The sequence below is a fragment of the Rhinopithecus bieti genome, unplaced genomic scaffold, assembly GCF_001698545.2.
Source record: "Rhinopithecus bieti isolate Rb0 unplaced genomic scaffold, ASM169854v2 scaffold_6113, whole genome shotgun sequence".
Taxonomy (NCBI): domain Eukaryota; kingdom Metazoa; phylum Chordata; class Mammalia; order Primates; family Cercopithecidae; genus Rhinopithecus; species Rhinopithecus bieti.
Genome location: NW_016805390.1, coordinates 3407029 through 3425966, shown reverse-complemented (window position 1 = coordinate 3425966; position 18938 = coordinate 3407029). Strand labels below are relative to the sequence as shown.

General features: G+C 41.1%; 1 protein-coding gene across 1 annotated transcript in view; it reads right to left on the bottom strand.

Moving 5' to 3' along the window:
* ACO1 (aconitase 1) overlaps positions 1-18938 on the bottom strand; it is a 69669-nt gene that overhangs the window by 9773 nt on the left and 40958 nt on the right. The window contains exons 10-19 of the mRNA XM_017872306.1: positions 17678-17794; positions 16376-16535; positions 14629-14764; positions 12876-12960; positions 11815-11971; positions 10510-10634; positions 8536-8640; positions 7666-7808; positions 5974-6121; positions 1818-1940 (exon numbers count right to left, since the gene is read on the bottom strand). Coding sequence (XP_017727795.1) covers positions 1818-1940; positions 5974-6121; positions 7666-7808; positions 8536-8640; positions 10510-10634; positions 11815-11971; positions 12876-12960; positions 14629-14764; positions 16376-16535; positions 17678-17794 — 1299 coding nt within the window. The remainder of the gene's footprint in view (positions 1-1817; positions 1941-5973; positions 6122-7665; positions 7809-8535; positions 8641-10509; positions 10635-11814; positions 11972-12875; positions 12961-14628; positions 14765-16375; positions 16536-17677; positions 17795-18938) is intronic.

The following is an 18938-nucleotide window of genomic DNA, read 5'->3' as shown; positions in this document are numbered from 1 at the left end:
CCTAAGAGGTCTCTTGATATCTAGGGCACACTTTTCATTGCCCAACACCAAGGTCACTTTAGGAGCTTGTTGAGAACATAGATACTTGGGTACTACCCCAGATCTGCTGCATCAGAATGTCTTGCACGGAGCATGGGTGGGAGGGGACTAGTGATTCTTCTAATTTTGAGAACCGTGAACTATAGTGCAATGGTTCTCAACCACTGCTGCATACCAGAATCAGCAGGGGAGGCTTTTAAAATCCCAATGTCCAGGCCTTTCTCCTTACCAATTAAACCAGAATCTCTGGAGATGAGATCCAAGCACAGGTATTAAAACAAAATAATAATCCCATAAGTGTTTCCAAACTTGCGAAGCACTGCTACAGGGAGAGGGCAGATTCTTTGGGGCTGTAGATATTTTCTAGGGTTTTAGGGATAGGTGGATGTATTCTGGGGAAGTAGAAAGCTTTCTAAATACACCCTATTCATGTCACTAGCTCTGTGCAAAGGCCATGCTGACGTGCTTCAGAAGCTGTAAATCATAGCTGTCCACTGCTCTCTGGGAAGTACAGTCCAGCACCGCTGAGTGGCCCAGCCTGGACAGCTACAGAAGAGCGTATGGCTTCCTGGGCAGCCAGAACTCAGCGGTTCTATAGAAAAGTCTGGACTCCAGAGAACCCCTGGGGGCCAGTTCTCTTATCCTCTATCAGATCTTAGAGTTCCCTACCTGAGTGCTGACTGCTTGGGTCGCATTTTGGCTACCAGCTCCCAACCCATTTCCTAAAATCCTTTTTCTTCTGCAATTATCTGGATCTTTTCAGTAGTTTCCAGAAAAGACAGGCCTTTGACCTACTACTAACTAATCAGAGAACATTTCTATTTTCCTCAGAGCAAAATAACCAATGAAAATAATAGGTGTGATGTTCAAAGACATTTTCAGAAGCCTGGATGTCTGGAGAACTGCCTGCCAGATGGCCACATTTTTTTTACTGCACTTCTGGATATGGACTTAGTGTTTCCCAAGTGCATTAATTTGTGAGCCATAAATGATTTAAATTGACATCAGGTAAGCCATATTTACCCCACCCTGAAGATTCAGGCTGGGTGGCACAATTCTTCTCTGCTTTTAGGGCAAGCAAATGCTCAAGAGGTAAAAGCTCTCTGCTCCTTGCATGACCCCTTCTATGGGGACACCTCAAGAGGTGGAGCCCCGAGATGGTGGAAGGTTCTAAAGAGCTGCCTGGGTATGTGCAGGATGAGTTTCCCTCTCTCATGGAGAGCCCATAAACAAATATTCATAGGCAGTGAAGAGCCATTGTAAAAAGTGATTCTCCCAATTTTCCAGAAGACTTAGAACCCATTCTTGCCAAAGAAACTACTGAAAAAGTTCAGGCTCCTTTTCTCTTCTGTGAACCTGACAGACAATACAATAGCCCTGGCTTATTCCTGACATCCACCTGGAACAAGGTATTTGAATAAATTTGGGGTCCTCAGCCTCTGAGAATGTTATAAAAGCCATGACACAGCTCCCCAAGAAAGACATCTATGTACACTTCTGGATATGTTTCAGAGACTTCACAGACCCTACCCCAAAACTATTCTACAGACACGCCCCCAAGGTTCATTAATCAATGACAGATCCAGTTCAACTCTGCACTGCCCTTCACCAAGTAAAATAAATCCAGAGGCACTAAGAAGCAGGCCAGGAATAAACGCTACATGCTTTTTCGAGCTTGCTCTTCCTTGACATCTTCTTGGAAAGTAAAGCAACAGGATTTGTGCCTGGGGACCCTCACAGTTCAGAGGGGAGCTGCCTCCTGGCTGCTTCATACTCACCAGCAGGAAAGGGCCCTTAGCTGCCCAGTCTCGGGAGCTGCCTGCACCGTACTCTTTGCCAGCCAGAACGATCAGGGGAAGGCCTGCCTGCTGGTACCGCTCAGCAGCATCAAACACATCAAGCTGTAGAAGAGAAAAGGAGGTTTTACAGATGCAGGAAAGGCAAAGAGTGGACACAAGTCCCCTGAGCCCTGAGCCCTGGTGAGGGCGGGGCCGGAAGGGTCTGCAGATGACCAAATCCGTGCAATCAGACATCTGGTCTACAAATTCCCAATTATCTTGATCTTTTTACTTCAACCAAATTTTGTATTTTTTTTTTTGAGATAGAGTCTTGCTCTATTGTCCAGGCTGGAGTACAATGGCACGATTTCAGCTCACCGTAACCTCTGCCTCCTGGGTTCAGGTGATTCTCCTGCTTCAGTTTCCCAAGTAGCTGGGATTACAGGCGCACACCACCACACCCGGCTAATTTTTGTATTTTTAGTAGAGGTGGGGTTTCACCATGTTGGCCTGAACTCCTGACCTCAAATGATCCTCCCACCTTGGCTTCCCAAAGTGCTGGGATTACAGGCACTTAAGCCACTGCACCCGGCCTTAAATTTTGTATTCTTAAAAACCATTTTATATTCTTTTGACAGAAATGCCTAATTGTTGTTGGTTTTATAAAAACATTGGAATCCTAAGGCATCAGGGGACAGAAGGAAACTAGATCAGATTTTTTCTTTTCCATTGACTAAATTATTTTAAAACTCAAAAAACAGAATCCGACCTAAACATTAATTTTGACTCAATATCAGAAACTCAGTGAGGTCAGTTGTAAAAGGTAGGAAAACACAAAGAAGGTAACATGTTCTGAAATTATATAAAATGCAAACTTTTATTAGTCACCTTTCTTCTTGGAGGTCAAGGGAAGAGATGCTACAAATGCAAATGGAAGCCCAAGTAAATAAAAGGTAGAAAAAGATTAATATTTTAGTACATGAGAAACATCTTACACAAATAGATTTGTTTCTCATAGGAAATCTGAATATCTCACTGAACTGAGACTTTGCTGACTGAGCAGTACCATTATTTTTCCTGGCTATGTATGTCCTAAGATAAAATTCCTCAAAGGAGAGACAGGAGCTAAAGAAAACTCTCAAACAGATTTTCACAAATTCATATTTTGGTGTACTGATGGAACCTGTGGTTAATTTCACATGGCATTACCTAAATGTGGATAGGATTCTGTGTGTCTTCAGCTAGACAGAACTCATAAATATAGAAACTGTCACAGAAATGGTGAAAACCTTCTTCTAACTGAATTGTCTGGATCCTTTCAAAGACCAGAAAGAAACAACTTATCTGATATTTTCAGAGATTATAGCTTTGGGTATTAAAAATGTGAGTGTGTGTGCTTTAAAAAGGACTGCAAAGTTGACAATCTCATGGCAAAGCATGTCATGTTACCCAAGATCAAGAGGGACTAAGCAGGTCTAGAACTCAGGTCTCCTGACTTTTCTATTAAACGCGCCATGCTGAGAGCCATCAACAGCTTAGAAAGAAACAGCTCCCTGCACTCTTATGCTCGTCTAAGGAGAACACAGCATTTAGCTATTTCTTCTGTTACTGTGCCTGTGTATCTCTAGGTATTATGTTTAAACTACTAGTTCTTGATTTCTCCATTTTTTAAAAATTATCTGTCAATTTCCTACTTTGAGGATTTACTTCTCTTAATGATCTCTCCTCTTTCACACATTTCCCTTCTCCCCAACCTCCCAATACAGTTATTTTGGTAAGTCAGCATTTGGTGTTTGCATGATTATGATGATGTAAATACTATTTACAGCTGAGCCAGGTAATGTACTACGATTTCCTTTTCTTGGTGATTTAAGACATGTTTCACTGGAGTCAGTAATTTTCATTTTTTCTATGTTTTTCCTGTTTCTATGTCCTTACCCATTAATTAAGCCCTGCAGTACAAATCACCTTTAGAGACATTCAAACACATCAGGCAATTTACCACTTTAAAATCTCTGTCATGGAGCTATCATTCCTGGAGCTCTCAGTCCTGTTCCAACTTGGGCTGACTGCTTGCTCTCTGGGCTTGGTACATTCCTGTTACAGAGTACTCTTCCCTCACCAGCATCCTGGGGATTCCCTTCATCTGGATCCTATGTCTTCCCCTTTAATTTACTCCCTCATTTTGGTGAAACACGTTGCCAAGTAGCTTCCTAAGGAAGGTATTGAGGGCTATTTTTTAAGCTTTTGAATATCTGAATGTGTCATTACTTTAAGTGCACTTGACTGGTGATCTGATGGGCGTAGATTTTAGGATGCAAATCATTTTCCTCAGTCTAAGTTTCTAGCATCAAGAAGTCCGGAACACGTCTTATTTCCTGTTATTTCATGTAAGCTGTTTTTCTCTGGAAACGTTTTCTCCTTTTGTTGCTCTTAATTTCACAATGATATAACTTGGAGTGAGTCTTTTAAAATTATTTAGGTGGGCCTTCAGTTGGCCTTTTCAATCTGGATTCTCAGACCATTCAGTTGGAGAAATTTTACTTGTAGTTTTCCGTTTTGTTTTGAAATAATTTCCTCTCTTGCATTTTTTTTGGTTCTCTTTTCAACACTTCTATTTAGGCAGGTGTTAGGGCCTCCTGAGTTCAGTTCTTACATTTTTTTCTCTTATCTTTCTGTTACATATTCTAGGAAATGTTCTCAACCAATTAACTTCTCCTTTGAATTTTCTTTTTAAATTTAAAACATTCTTTCTTGTCTTCTGATTGTTATTTCATAGCAACAGAAAATGAACTCTTCTCTAAGGATATAATTTTTTTTCTTTTACTTTTTGCACCCCCCCATCCCCCTGTTCAAGTATGGGCTCAAATGTCTATTCATCCTTGATTCTGTCTCATTTAAGATGAGACTCTAGACATCTGACTAGAAGTTCTATGTCAAGCAGGGCTTGTAAATGAGTGTGGTACACTGTGACGTTTATTAGGGGTCCCCCAAAGTCTATAACTACAAGTCTTTCCCCTTGGTCTCTCGGGTATTCCATCATTCAACATGTATCTTTTTTCATTTAATATTCTGTAACCTCTGCTATTCATTGAACAAGCATCTGCTGTGCTAGGTCCTGGTTATCAATGCTTAGCTCTAAAGAACGCGTTTGTGTTACAAAAATACAATCAGTTACAAGTGAGGCAGTATGTGTGGTGGTAAAGGGCACTGACTTGAGCCAGACTTGTCGGGTTTTAATTTCAGCTTTTCCACTGTGTGACCTAAACGGGTAATACGACTTCTTTATGCTTCAGTTCTCAATTTAAAGCACAGATAATCATGGTACCTACTTCAAGGGGTTGTTATGAGCATTATATAAATCAATATATGCAAAAAGCTTAGGAGAACACCTGGAATGTGGTTAAGTGCCACAGACATATTAGCTATTATTATTTTAAAATAAGTCGGCAGGGTTATTTCTCAAATAAGTTAAACAGTTTACAGGCAATTTCACAGCACTCACTGGGAAGGAAGTGACACTAAGGACCTATGACATGTACCAGACTCTATGCTAGGTTTTATATTTCATTCCATTTCATTTTAAGCCTCACAGCTTTCTTCCAAGGTAGGTAGTGTTTTTACTTCACAGGTGAGAAAAACGAGGCTCAGAGATGGAAATAACTTCAAGGCCCCACAGCTACTATAACGCAGAGCTGGGAACAAACAGTCCCTGCTGCAACACACTGACCATGGTGCTCCCATCAGCACCAAACACACCTCCAAGCGCCTCTCTACTCCTTTTCATGTGGATTAGACGAATTAAATTACATGCCAATAAGGTCATACAATAACACTTCTTGATAAACACCCTTTAATTTAACCCGGTATTTCCCCTTCAAATACTTTAAATGAAATTTCACTCAAAGCTCAATTCCTAAGAAACAAGACTCGGTGAAACCACGGTTTAGAATCTTTAAGCAACAAGAAAAGGTCTGAATTTGTCAGTGATAGATTCTATGCATATAGACACCTGGCAAGGAGGACTGTAGTTAGTCTGAGGTAGGATGGAGCTGTGAAGAAAAACTAAAACCAAAAGACAAGTAACTGTAAATATCCAACCTCCACCAAGGCTGACAAATGCTAGTGTCTGCAGGAAGCAGAAAACAATACTCACGATTTCCCCAGAAGGCAGATGGATAGTCTGTGGTGCCTGCTTGTTCAAAAATCTGTTTAACAAGCGAATGTTGGCAAATGTTCCCCGTGCCATGACAGCGTCATTACCTCGGCGGGAGCCATAGGAGTTAAATTCTCGTGGAGTTAGGCTAAGGAGGCAAGCAAGAAAGGAGCTGGCTTAGTGAAGCAAGCAAAGATTAACCTTAGCTTACACCAAGAAAAGAAAAGAAAAACAAACAAACAAACAAACAAAAAACATAGACCTGGCTATTTCTCTAAATCTCCTAAGCATTGTTTTCCATGGCAGAAAAGCTGTCCCCAAAGCTTCAACGGAGAACAGAGAGAGGTGAGAAGGGGTGGTGAGAGACATAACTCAGTATTCTCCTGGGTTAACCGTCTTTCAAATCTGGTTAGGAAAATAAGAATGAAATCTAAAAAAGAATATTTTATTTGTTAGTAGGGTAGCCTATAAAGCTTCATATAAGATAAAGAGCTAAATTAAAAATAAGTGAGAAAATGAAAGCAAAGAGAAGAATTACGGTAGGCAAATCAGATGGAGCCACAAATGGGGGAAACACAAAACACATTCCATAAAGTAACCAGAAAGAGTTTCAAATTTGTCCCTGAGTTATCAGGAACTCAATGCAAAGGAAAGACACACAACTGGCACCATAACTTACAACTTCCCTGAGAGAAAAAGCAGTGCCAAAGAGGCAGAACAGTTATTTCTGGTCCCCAAACCAGAGGAAATCTTGTCTATGAGCCCTCAGTGAAAGGAAACTTTGCAGTGTCAGGAAACATACCTTACAATTAACACAGTGATCAGTTCACTGAGCTGTTCCTTAAAATACTAGGGGGTGGATGTGTTAATATGATTTAATTAATGGTTAGATCAAATTTAAGGACTGAGAGAGTTTAATGGGCTTCAGGAGCAGGTGAGTATGTCTTGGAATCCCTGAAACTATCCAAAATGTTGTGGGTATATGGATTTTTCTGAGAAGGCATTAGATTTGCTTTCATTCAATTCTCTGAAGTGTTCATGCCTCAAAAGGGGTCAAAAATCAATAGAAAAAAGGCATTTGGATTCTGTTCCTCAAATTTGCTCTGGGGAATCGCTGAAAGAGCTGATTCAGGAGATAGGAATAAGAACCAGGAATTTTTATCTCCTCACATGATTCTCATGGAAACTCAGATTGGGGAACCACTGACCTCCAGTAATATTAATATATGAGATAGTAGTTGATAATACTGGTATACCTATGAATATCAGCACACTACTGGAGAACTGATACACAGATGAGTAAGCTGCAAATCCTCCAAGCAGTGCTCTGTAAACATTAGGTTTCTCAACCAGGACCTGACAATGCATGTCAGGTTCTGCCTCTGCCCCAGGTTAAGAGCAGAGCCTTGTACTTTAAAGATCAGCCAACCTGGGGGCAGGGATGACAGCTGGGCCTAATGTATACACTAGGTCCCTCTCCCCTTCCCCTTGTTGGGATTCACATGTTGATCGTTTCTCCCATGGAAGCTGTTAAGGAGCAAACAGAAAACGCAATTGGTTTTTAAGCCCCAGGGTTAAGCCTCAATGAACATTGAAGAGTCTGATTCTAAAGGGTGAAAAGAGAAATGCTGGCCTCATTTACTCCATTACACCATTTTTGCCTTTAGTACTTCCTGCCTCACTCATACTTACCCTCTGTTAGTTAAGTAGCGAGCAGCAGGACTGTTTCTTGCAATATTTCCAGCTGGAGAGATGTGATCAGTCGTTACCGAATCTCCCAAATTTAGCAGCACATAGGCATCCACTATAGATTTAGGGGGCTGAAGATCCAAAGTCTAGCAAAGAATACAAAAAGTCAGCATTGGCCCAGGTTTTCTCAAGCAAGTTACCAGATCAGTCTCAACGATGGTGGCCCATGGACCTGAACCAGATGACAGTTCCACAGCAATGCACAGAAAATTCTAGTGTTCTAGTTTTTATCAAAGATGCTAAGAAAAGTAAGGTGAATTTACTCAAAACATTCGTATCTCAATCTTGAAGAAAAGGTAAAGTACTGGCAATGTCCCCTCAAAAGCAACAGTAATGCAGCTGCACATGACATTCTCTCTCTTCACATCCCTAGAACACCTCAGATGCTGAGGACAACTGGAATCCTGACTTCTACTGCATCCCCTTCCCACAGTGACCCACCCAGGAAAGCATAAACTTCTAGATCATCAGTTTCAGGGACAATGTCCCTGGTTTTTATGGGTATAAGGTTCACTATGGTGGGCAGTGGGGATGTTCTCCTGGAACAGTCCCTCAGACTCTACTAGGTTTAAGTCCAGGTGATCACCAGGGTGCCTGCGTACATCCACATGGACCCCCTGCATAGAGAAACTGTAGGCCTATGGCAGCCAAGTATCCCCGCCTCCCAAAACTTTCCCTGGCAATATCTGCTTGGATTTGCAAAGGTTTTAATAAAATGGGTAGTCAGAGCAAGAGTATGGGGTAATAAAGTAGATATGATTAGGAAAGAAATCCTTCAAAGAATTCATTTTGTTAAAAAATAAAAAGCCATACCAGGTTTTCAAAGAATGGTGGTGATTTGATATATGTAGATTTGGAATTCCAGAAAAACATCTTATCTGATGGGGTTGCTAAGGCATTCCAGCTTTCATTCACAGTCTTAAAAAAGAAAAGAAAGGCAGATCTAATCACATCCCATTCTAGAGAAAATTTAATATGCAAGCACAAAACATACATTCAAGCTAAAAGGTACACTAAAAACCATTTTTATTCTTAATAGCCACACACAAGAGTTCCTTTATACTACTAGTGTGTCATGCTAAGTAACTTAAACATCCATAGATACTGTGGGCTGGGCGTGGTAGCTCACATCTATTAATCCCAGTACTTAGGGAGGCTGAGGTGGGAGGATGGCTTGAGCCCAGGAGTTCAAGACCAGCCTGGGCAAGATGGCAAAACCATGTCTCTACAAAAATTAAAAAAAAAATTGGGTGTGGTGGCATGTGCCTCTAGTGTGAGCTGCTTGGGAGGCTGAGATGGGAGGATTGCTTGAGCTCAGGAATTTGAGGCGGCAGTGAGCTATGATCACACTACTGCACTCCAGCCTGGGTGACAAAGTGAGACCTGGTCTCTGAAAAACAAACAACAACATACATATGCACTGTGATAGGCAGCCTCTGGGATGGCAGGAGGCATCCTGCTGCCCGGGATTCATATCCCTTGTTGACCCCCTCCTGTTGAGTGTAGACTGAAGCTAGTGACTACCTCCTAGATTAGGTTATTGAGACCTGCCTTCTGTCTCTCTTGCTCTCTTGCTCTGATGGAAGCCAGCTACCATGTGAGCTGTGAAGAGACCCTCATAGCAAGGTGCTGAGGGAGGCTTCTAGCGAACAGCCAGTGAGAAATGGAGGACCTCAGTGCAACAGCCCTTGAGGAACTTAATCCTGCCAACAGCCACATAAGTGAGCCTAAGAGGACCCTTCTCCAGAGACTGCAGCCCCAGATGACAACTACTGGAACCCTGTGAAAGTACACAGTGAAGCTGTGCCTGGATTCTTGACGCACAGAAACTGGGAGACAATATATGTTTGTTGTTTCAGCTCTATATTTTGGGGTAACCTGTTGCATAGCAATAGATAACTAATGCATATGCTTATCAATAACTTATGAAATAATAATCCAGATTGTACCAAAGGGGAAATTACTCTGAGTGTTTTGGGAAGTGGCCTTCCAGGTCACACAGACACTGGGTAGCAAATGACAGCTGCTATGCATTAAAATTGGTTTGAATTCTGTCCACAGGTCCATTAACTCGGCCTCTGGAGGAATGCATTTAACACAATGCCTGCCAAGCTCCCTAACACCATCTCCCATGGAGCACCTTGTGGAGGGTGCAGTGTGTGAACATCACACCCACATCACCCTTTCCTACAGACAGTTCCACTCTCATTTAAACCACCAGCCGCAGTCAGAAGCCCTTGGGTCAGCCGAATGCAGAAGGCGGGAAAAGGAATAATATCCAAGACTCTCAGAATATAATGCTGAGCCCCATACATCTCCTCCTATTTGTAAAATGTATGGAAAGTTTGATTTTAGTAGCTTGGTACTTCCTACTGAGTGGCCTTAATTTTTTTTAAGTGTGCAAAAATGCATTCTGAGAGGTGCATTCAACCAATGGACTCCACTTAGTGACACAATATAGTGACCACCAGGGGTCTTCGCCACAGCTGACACACACCCCAGGGTGTCCGACACAGGGGTGGGGTTTTGGAGAGCTGAACCTGAGGCCTTTCTTCTCTAGGCTGTCACTGACTTGTCCAAATCCGGGAACATCTGGGGGAGGTGGAGTGTGTAAAAATGCGAGTCACAGAAGAAAAATGACGGAGAACCCCCTCCCCAGTTATCTGAAGAAATAAATGTTCCTTTATATAGTTGATACTCCCATTAGCCTTGAGGTCTGCAGACAGGACACAAAGGGAGCAGCTTTCCCTTAGATCCTCGGGTGGGGAGGGCAGTGTAGGAACTCACCTCTATTTTCTGATAGACTTCCTTAAACATCCCCGGGATGACATACTGACGCTCCACTGCCTGGATCTCATCTCTAGTCGGCCAGATATCTTTCAGAAATACCTGCTGTCCCTTTGCATTTACTCCTGGGGAAAAATTGTTTATTAATGAGAAAACTTTCTAATATGCAATTTTCATGATTATACACAGTCAAGCTTCGTTCTCCTTGGTAGTTATGTTCTATAAAGCCTGTGTGAATGCTGAATGACTGGATACGGAATCATTGCCACTAGACGAAATACAGGATTAGGTTCCTGGGAGCCTCTGGTCAGCAATCAATACATAACCTTGCTTCATGTGAGGTTTATTATTCACCTTATTTATTCACCTTATTTAATAGAAATTGTTGACTCACTGACATTAAACTTCCAGCCAAAAGCACTATAACTCTTCTGAATGAAGCCTATCTAAACACAATGCACATCACAGTCGGCTTGTGCTTCAGAACGCCAGACAGCACTTCAGGGCTATGCTCAAGGACCATTTTGAACAGCGAAATCACCACAAAAGCACAAAATGCAAAAGCACGGCATTAAGTAGACCGAGCAAAGGATCCTTATATATCACATGAGAGCTGAAACAAGAAGTCAGAGTGACGCCTTATCAGATCTCAGCATAGAACATGTATGTTGAGTGATAGAAAGTTTTCACCCCTTTGTGCTGGTCTGTGAATGACCGTGAACATACTACAAGTACTGATTTGGGGGTTAAAATACATTTTAGTGATTAGGCAAATCTGCAAGTATAGAACTCACAAATAATGAGGATCAACTGTACGTCTAAAGCTATGATTTCCGAAAAGTAAATTTCAGGGACATTGTTTTCATATTATCTATTCGGCTTAGAACAGATTGAGGCTGGCAGAGCAAGCTCATCTGAGGAAAGGAGATATTGTATCATTTCTTTGGAATTCTGAGAAGTTGAAATATCTGCAGTATGTTTCTACAGAGTATATATTAAAACAACGCCTATCATTAAAGTGAGAGCTAGAAAGGGAGGAACTACAGAAGAAACCAGCATAGCAAGAGGTCTATTCCTTTTGGCACCTACTTTCCTTTCGTCATCCTTGACCCTCAGTAGATTCTTGTTTTAACTACTGCAGTTAAGTCTTAGCTGTATACTGGGGAATAAAGAAACGATTCTCTTCTTTGTCTTCTCCCTGGAGGTTCTATGCTTCATTTCTTATTAAGGAAAGCGGCAACTTTCTTCCAGTAATATTTCTGAATTCACTGGAAAAAAATTATGGCTGCACAAACAAAATCTTACCCAGTGGTTCTTTCTCAAAGTCGATTCTGATGGTCCCAGCAATTGCGTATGCTATTACTAAGGGGGGAGAAGCTAAATAGTTGGCCCGGGTGTTGGGGTGCACTCGACCTTCAAAATTCCTGTTCCCAGATAGTACTCCAACAGCTACAAGGTCTCCCTGTGTAAGGCAAGAGAAAAATCTGGTCATTAAAAGAGACTCACTAGGCTTCTTGTCTCAGACCATTTGCAAGAGTTTCCACATCGCAAGGATAGTCCTTTAAGTTGCCCTTTCACTTGGTTCTCTCCCACTAGAGGGGAAAAGGGTACATCGGGTGTCCCCGTGGGAGATACTCTGGGTCAAAGGAAGCAGAGACATGTTTAGTGATTTCTGCTCACGAGAAAATATCAGGTAGTTAGAAGGCAACATACTAGTTATTGCTGTCTGGGGCCCAAGAACAGGTGGGAAAGACCTAACAGTTGATAGCTAAAGGAAGTCACAATGACTTACGTAGATTCTATAATTAATGCAAAGCAAACCAAATAATATTTTTCAAGGTTCAGCATTTTTGGGACAAAAATCAAGCCAAAACAATTTAGTTTAGATTCATTTGTGTGGAGACTTGTCTCACTTTGAACCAATTTTCAAATTATCCAGGTTGGTGCAAAAGTAATTGTGGTCTTCATCACTGAAATGGCAAAATCACAGTTACTGTTGCACTAACTCAATACCTATAACAAACAGCTGTAGAGCTCTTTGTAGTCAAAACCAGCAAGTACTGAGCACTTACTGGAGTGCCAGACACTGCACTAAGTGACTTATGTTTATCATCATCTTAATTCTCACAACTCTATAAAACAGATACCATTATCAGATTCAATATACAGTTGTGAAAACCCAGGCACAGATAGGCTAATCAACTTGCCCAAGGTTACCCAGCTAGTAATTTTAGCTAAACTCAAAAGACCATACTCTAAACCACATCCCCTGCTTCCATGGACCTTCTTGAAAATACCAGCATTTTTGTCAAATTACATGAAAAGAAACAACTGCTCTGAAGACCTACAGGCACCTCTGCAATTACCTGTGTGATGGCTTCTACCACAGGTTCAGGTAAAGGCCCACTGTTGCCAATGCAGGTCATGCAGCCATAGCCCACCACGTCAAATCTAGGCACCAAGAGAGAAGCACAAAAAAAAAGAATAACTTTCAGTGAGCCTTTCTGCTGGCCACAGTTTCCAGAGACCACTGTTCAAAAAGGAATTGCAGTGCATGAACTAAGTTCAGTATAGTGCTATTTCTTAAAAGTTTCATTCTTGAGAGCATTCTGATATATCATACAGCATAAGAATACTATTCATATTTTTTACTTATAAAAAGGAATCAAATTGAATAAGCAACAATTTTAAAAGTTGAAATCATATATGCCATTTAATATCTTCATTAACTACTGTTACTGTATAATCCCAAGGAGATTTGAATTCTATGAGGCACATGAATAAAATGTAAGTCAGGAATAATATGGAAATTGGAGAAAGCGTATTTGGCAATGAATACGTTCATGCACTGCACAATGATGTTTCAGTTAGTGACAGACCACATATACACAACGGAGCTGACAAATTCCTATCACCTAGTGATGCTGCAGCCATCGTGATGTCACAGCGCAAGGCATTTCTTGTTTATGATGATGCTGGTATAAACAAACTCATGCTGATGTTTTATAGTTCTTTTACAGTGTACTCTTTTTAAAAAACAAAAAACAAAAAAAAAAACCAGTTAACTGTAAAATAGCCTCAGGAAGGTTCTTCAGGAAGTATTCCAGAAGGCATTATTATCATAGGAGATGACAGCTCCATGGATGCTATTGCCCCTGAAGACCTTCCAGTGGGACAGATGTGGAGGTAGAAGACAGTAATACTGACGATCCTGACCCGGCGTAGGCCTAAAGTGTGTGTTTATCTCTTAGGTTTTTTTTTTTTTGTTTGTTTTGTTTTTGAGACAGGGTCTTGCTGTCACCCAAACTGGAGTACAGTGGCATGATCATAGCTCACTGCAACCTCAAACTCTGGACTCAAGCCATCCTGCAGCCTCAGCCTCCTCAGTAGCTAGGACTACAGGCATGCACCACCATGCCTGGCTAATGGTTTAAATTTTTTTTTTTGTAGAAACAGGGGTCTCACTATGTTGTCCTGGCTGGTTTCAAACTCCTGGCTTGAAGCAATCCTCTTGCCTTGGCCTCTCAAAGCACTGATATTACAGGTGTGAGCTACTGGGTCCAGCCTGTCTTGGTTTAACAAAAAAGTTTAAAAAGTAAAAAAGTAAAAACTTCAAAAATAGAAAAAACCTTATGAAATAAAGATATAAAGAAAATATTGTGGAACAGCTATACAATATGTTTATTTTAAGCTAAGTGTTATAAGAGTCAAGAGTTTCAATAAACTTAAAAGTTTGTAAAATAAAAGTAAGCAACGGTTAACACTACTGAAGAAAGAAACTTTTATAAGAATTAAGTTAGTGTAGCCTAAGTGTCCAGTGTTTACAAAGTCAACAGTAGTGTGCAGTAATGTCCTAGGCCTTCACGTTCCCTCTCCACTCATTCACTGACTCACCCAAAGCAACTTCCAGTCCTGCAAAGTCCATCCATGGTAAGTGCCCTCTAGGGCACTTACCTCTTTAGATGGAATGTAAGGGTTTAAGTCTAACTACCATCTGATAAACGACTATGCAATTAGATATCATCAGATAATCTCACATCTGTTACAAGGTGACATAGCAAGATACATGAGGGATAAAATTCAACGAAAGCAATGGTGCAAAAGAAAACTCTCCCTCACCCAAGCTGAGACAGATAAGGCATGACGCCGCTTTCTTGTAGGTAGTAGGTGACCACGCCACTCCCAGGAGACAGGCTAGTTTTGATGTAAGGCATCACGTTCAGGCCAGCATCCACAGCTTTCTTTGCTAACAATCCTGTGAAATGGTAAACACAGATGCAGTGTGGGTGGCTGCCTGCTCTAGGTGCCAGGCACACTTCAGAAAAGAGCCTGATTTTCTTCAGTCTGCATTTCCTGCCACCACCTGACCATGCTCCCTTCCTGTTGGCACTATCTGCTGTTTTTGCTGCCAAACAGAAATCTAAACGCTCCCTGGCCAATGGTCATTTAGATGTATGCAGTAAACTCAAAACTAGGCAAGGAAATGAAGAAAGAGATTTGCTTACTTTTTTTTTAAGGAGATAAATCTAAAACCATTTAGGAATATATTACAAAATGAGTTTTTAATTTTTTTAGAGGGAAAATGATCTTTCTAATTATGTTTGATTTGGATGAAAATCATAATTGAAGAAGCCCTTTCTGTAACTATATCAACTGTGTGCTGGCTGGCAAGGAACAGTCAGCAGAGAAGTAAAAATCGAATGTTCAGATGTATCTTGAAGTGGAAGATCTGCTGGACTTTGGCAGATACAGAGACTGCTACTGGAACACTGGGTGCTCTGCCTTAGGAAGTATCACAGAAGTAACAAAAACATGAGCAGTGGGGGTGTGGGCATGAGGGGACAAAAAGCCACAGGCAAGCTGGTGACTTGTCCACAGAAGAGTGGTTTGTGGCCAGGCGCGGTGGCTCAAGCTTGTAATCCCAGCACTTTGGGAGGCCGAGACGGGCAGATCACGAGGTCAGGAGATGGAGACCATCCTAGCTAACACAGTGAAACCCCGTCTCTACTAAAAAATACAAAAAAACGAGCCGGGCGAGGTGGCAGGCGCCTGTAGTCCCAGCTACTCGGGAGGCTGAGGCAGGAGAATGGCGTGAACCCGGGAGGCGGAGCTTGCAGTGAGCTGAGATCCGGCCACTGCACTCCAGCCTGGGCGACAGAGCAAGACTCCGTCTCAAAAAAAAAAAAAAAGAGTGGTTTGCTCCAGACCACACAGGGAAAGCTTAGGTGGCAATATATGGGCTCAGGCAAAGAAGGTTTTCCTAATGCCTGTGTCTGCTTCATAGAAAGGAACTGTTGACACTGTCTGGTCTGTGGATGGATATAAGAGAAGCTTGGGGGATGACTAAAAACTTCGAAACTAAAGAGACCTTATAGTAAGGAAACCACGTATGTAAATGTTAACAACTTAACCAGAATTGTAGAACAGGTCAGCTGCCCCAGGTTTTATCAGCCAGTGCCCTGTGCCTCATTCAGAAACACCTCCCAGCATTCAAGTCAGAACTCAATCCTGCTGCTCAGGGCTTTCACGAAGAACAAAATCTGTGATAACGCTTTATTTTTCTTCCAAAGTCTGACATGAGAATGTAGGCTTTCTCAGAAATCCAGCTTCCTTTGCTTTCCTCTATTTATTTTCTGTGTTAATTCTCAAGACAGACTATTATGCAGTGTGCATTCTATTTTAGAAACTTTGCTTTGGACACTATTTATTGTGTAGATATTTATAGGCCAATAAATATCGGTATCTGGAAAAGATGAGGTTCAGGGAATTACACCTAGAACTCTGCTAAGGCCCTGGGCCCTGTCTCAGGCTATTTCCACCTACACACGTGTATGATGACCATGAGGATGGAGTCAAATGCACTTACCTGCCCCTAACATCACAGACGGATTACTGGTGTTTGTGCAGCTCGTAATGGCAGCAATGACCACAGAACCATGAGCAAGGGTGAATTCAGTGTTATCATAGGTAAAGGTCTTATGGTCATTATGATGTTCTGGAGCAACTTGGAATCCTTTCAATCCTTGCTAAAAGAAGAAAAAATATGTATTATATAGAAATATGTTTATATAAGATATACATATATCTGGCTAGAGGAAAAAACCTACATATCGTCAGTGGTTCTCACTTTAGAAGAAAGAATACTTTGGTAAGTATAATTTTAAAGGCCAATTCTGCAAGTAAACTCTGAACTACTACAGAAAAATCACTCATTTTAAATCTTTACGAAAAGCAGTCATGATATCTGAGTCTTACTCTGCACTGAAATTAGTAACAATTACTTCCTTCCCACCTCAAAAATGTAAATGCTAAAACTACAAATTTAAAGTTAGTCTAAATTGAACTCAATGACTTTATTGTACAGTTTAATGGATAGGGACTGATTAATACTATGGATTCTAACCTTACGGAAATTTAGAAAAAGGTGCTATGTTGACCAGATTCAACTAATCGTGATCAACAGTGCAAACAAAGTACAACGGAATATTTGGCATAATATTGGTGTCTCACAGATAAAATCCATCATACATCTTAATCATTCCTTTGGGAAATGTTCATTGAAAATCTACTGCATATAAGATACTGTGCTAGGTACCTTGTGGGCTCCCAACGTGATTCAGACACAAATCCTGTTCTCAAAGCTACAGTCTAGTAACAGAAATCATACATGCAAATAAAATACCAACAATGTAAGTTAAAGAATATGGAACGCTATCAAAGTGTTTCAGACCAAGCACCATGAAGTGTCCAATAAGGAAAGGTGACTTTCTGCTATGAGATTCTGAGAACCCAATGCAGAGTAGCTGATATCTGAACAAAGTTTTATGGAGTTCACAGAACAGAATATGATGAGTTGGAGAAGAGACTTTCAGGCAGGGAGGGGCATGCACAAAGGTACAACAGTTAGAAAACCTTGGGTGAGTAAACAGTGTGGTGAGGGTCCTGCAAAAAGCAGACGTGCTCAAAAAGGTGGATTGAGTTGTGTTTATGATGGCTCTTGCTGCTTGGCTCGTGGTAATGGAGGAAGTCATTAAGGATTTCAGAAGGGAGAATAAACACCCTCAAGCATCAGGCTGTAGGAAGATTCATGTCAAGTGGGATGAAAGCCTGGACACTGAATCACCGGGGTAGAGTCCAGAGGATTCAACCTCTTCCCACAGGCCCCTACCTTGGCTCCAAGGCAGCTCTCAAAATCCTTTTTCATGTCAGACACAGCAACTTTGTCCTGAGGCCTTTTGGGTCCACTACAGCAAGGCACTACTGTTTTCAAATCTAATTCCACAACCTGTTGACCCCAAAGAAAAGAAATTACAGAATTTATATTATACCCACAAAGAGGAAATTCAAAGTATGCCAGAAAATTTAAAACATCACAACCATAAAAATAAGCAAATAAACTACCACATTCAAAAACAAGGAAGCCAATGTTTCTCTTAATTCTCTCAATTAATCTTAAGCGATTAATTTCACAAGATCATGATGGGCACTTAAGTAGCAGGAGACAGGCAGGCAGCCTTGGCATCTCTCAGAAAGAACAGGTTGGGTGCTGCAGAGGCCCAGTGTCCTCCACTCACCCATCCTTGGAGGCAGCTCATCGCGCTTTGTATGGCTAAGTTAGGTTGAAGGTGGGTTATCTATGGAAATCATACATAAACCATTACACTTCTAAGGTGATTTGGGAGGGATGCAGCCATTAAGTTATCCACGCCAGGAAATGGGCCTTAGTCTAATTGAATATTTCCTTTCCTCAGTGTAATAAGAAACCAAACAAGGGTCGCAGGTCTAGTTTACCTTGTGGTCTAGAAAAATGTGGATTCAGTTTACTGACATGTTTGTACCTTCACTTCTTTCTAGGTCTATAATAATGATGGTTTAGCCTTTAAACAGCTCTTGTTCCATTAGTGAAGTCTTTTGAGTTTTCTTTATATTTCAATAGATTTTTGAGGAACAGGTGGTGTTTGGTTACATGAATAAGTTCTTTAGTGGTGATTTCTGAGATTTTGGTGTATCCATCACCTCAGCAGTATACATCGTACCCCATGTGTAATCTTTTATCCTTCACCTCCCTCCCACCCTTTCCCCTGAGTCCCCAAAGTCCATTGTATCATTTTTATTCCTTTAGCAGTCTTTCAGTGGTCTTCCACATTAAGAGGCATGAATCAGTAGTTCAAATGGGGGGGGGGACACTTAACTTACAATGATTAAGCCAGTAGGAATGTAAGAAATTATATTATTCTGTTATGTTTACAATTTCCTTATCCTTTTGGTTTTTCAACCTTTTTTTTTTTTTTTTGAAGTATTTAAATGGGAAGATTTTATTTGATTTGTGGGATCAGCATTATTAAGGAGGGTTGTAAAGGGGTACTTCTAAGTAATTTGGTTTTAAGTGTCATTTTTTTTTTTTTTTTTTTATTATACTTTAAGTTCTA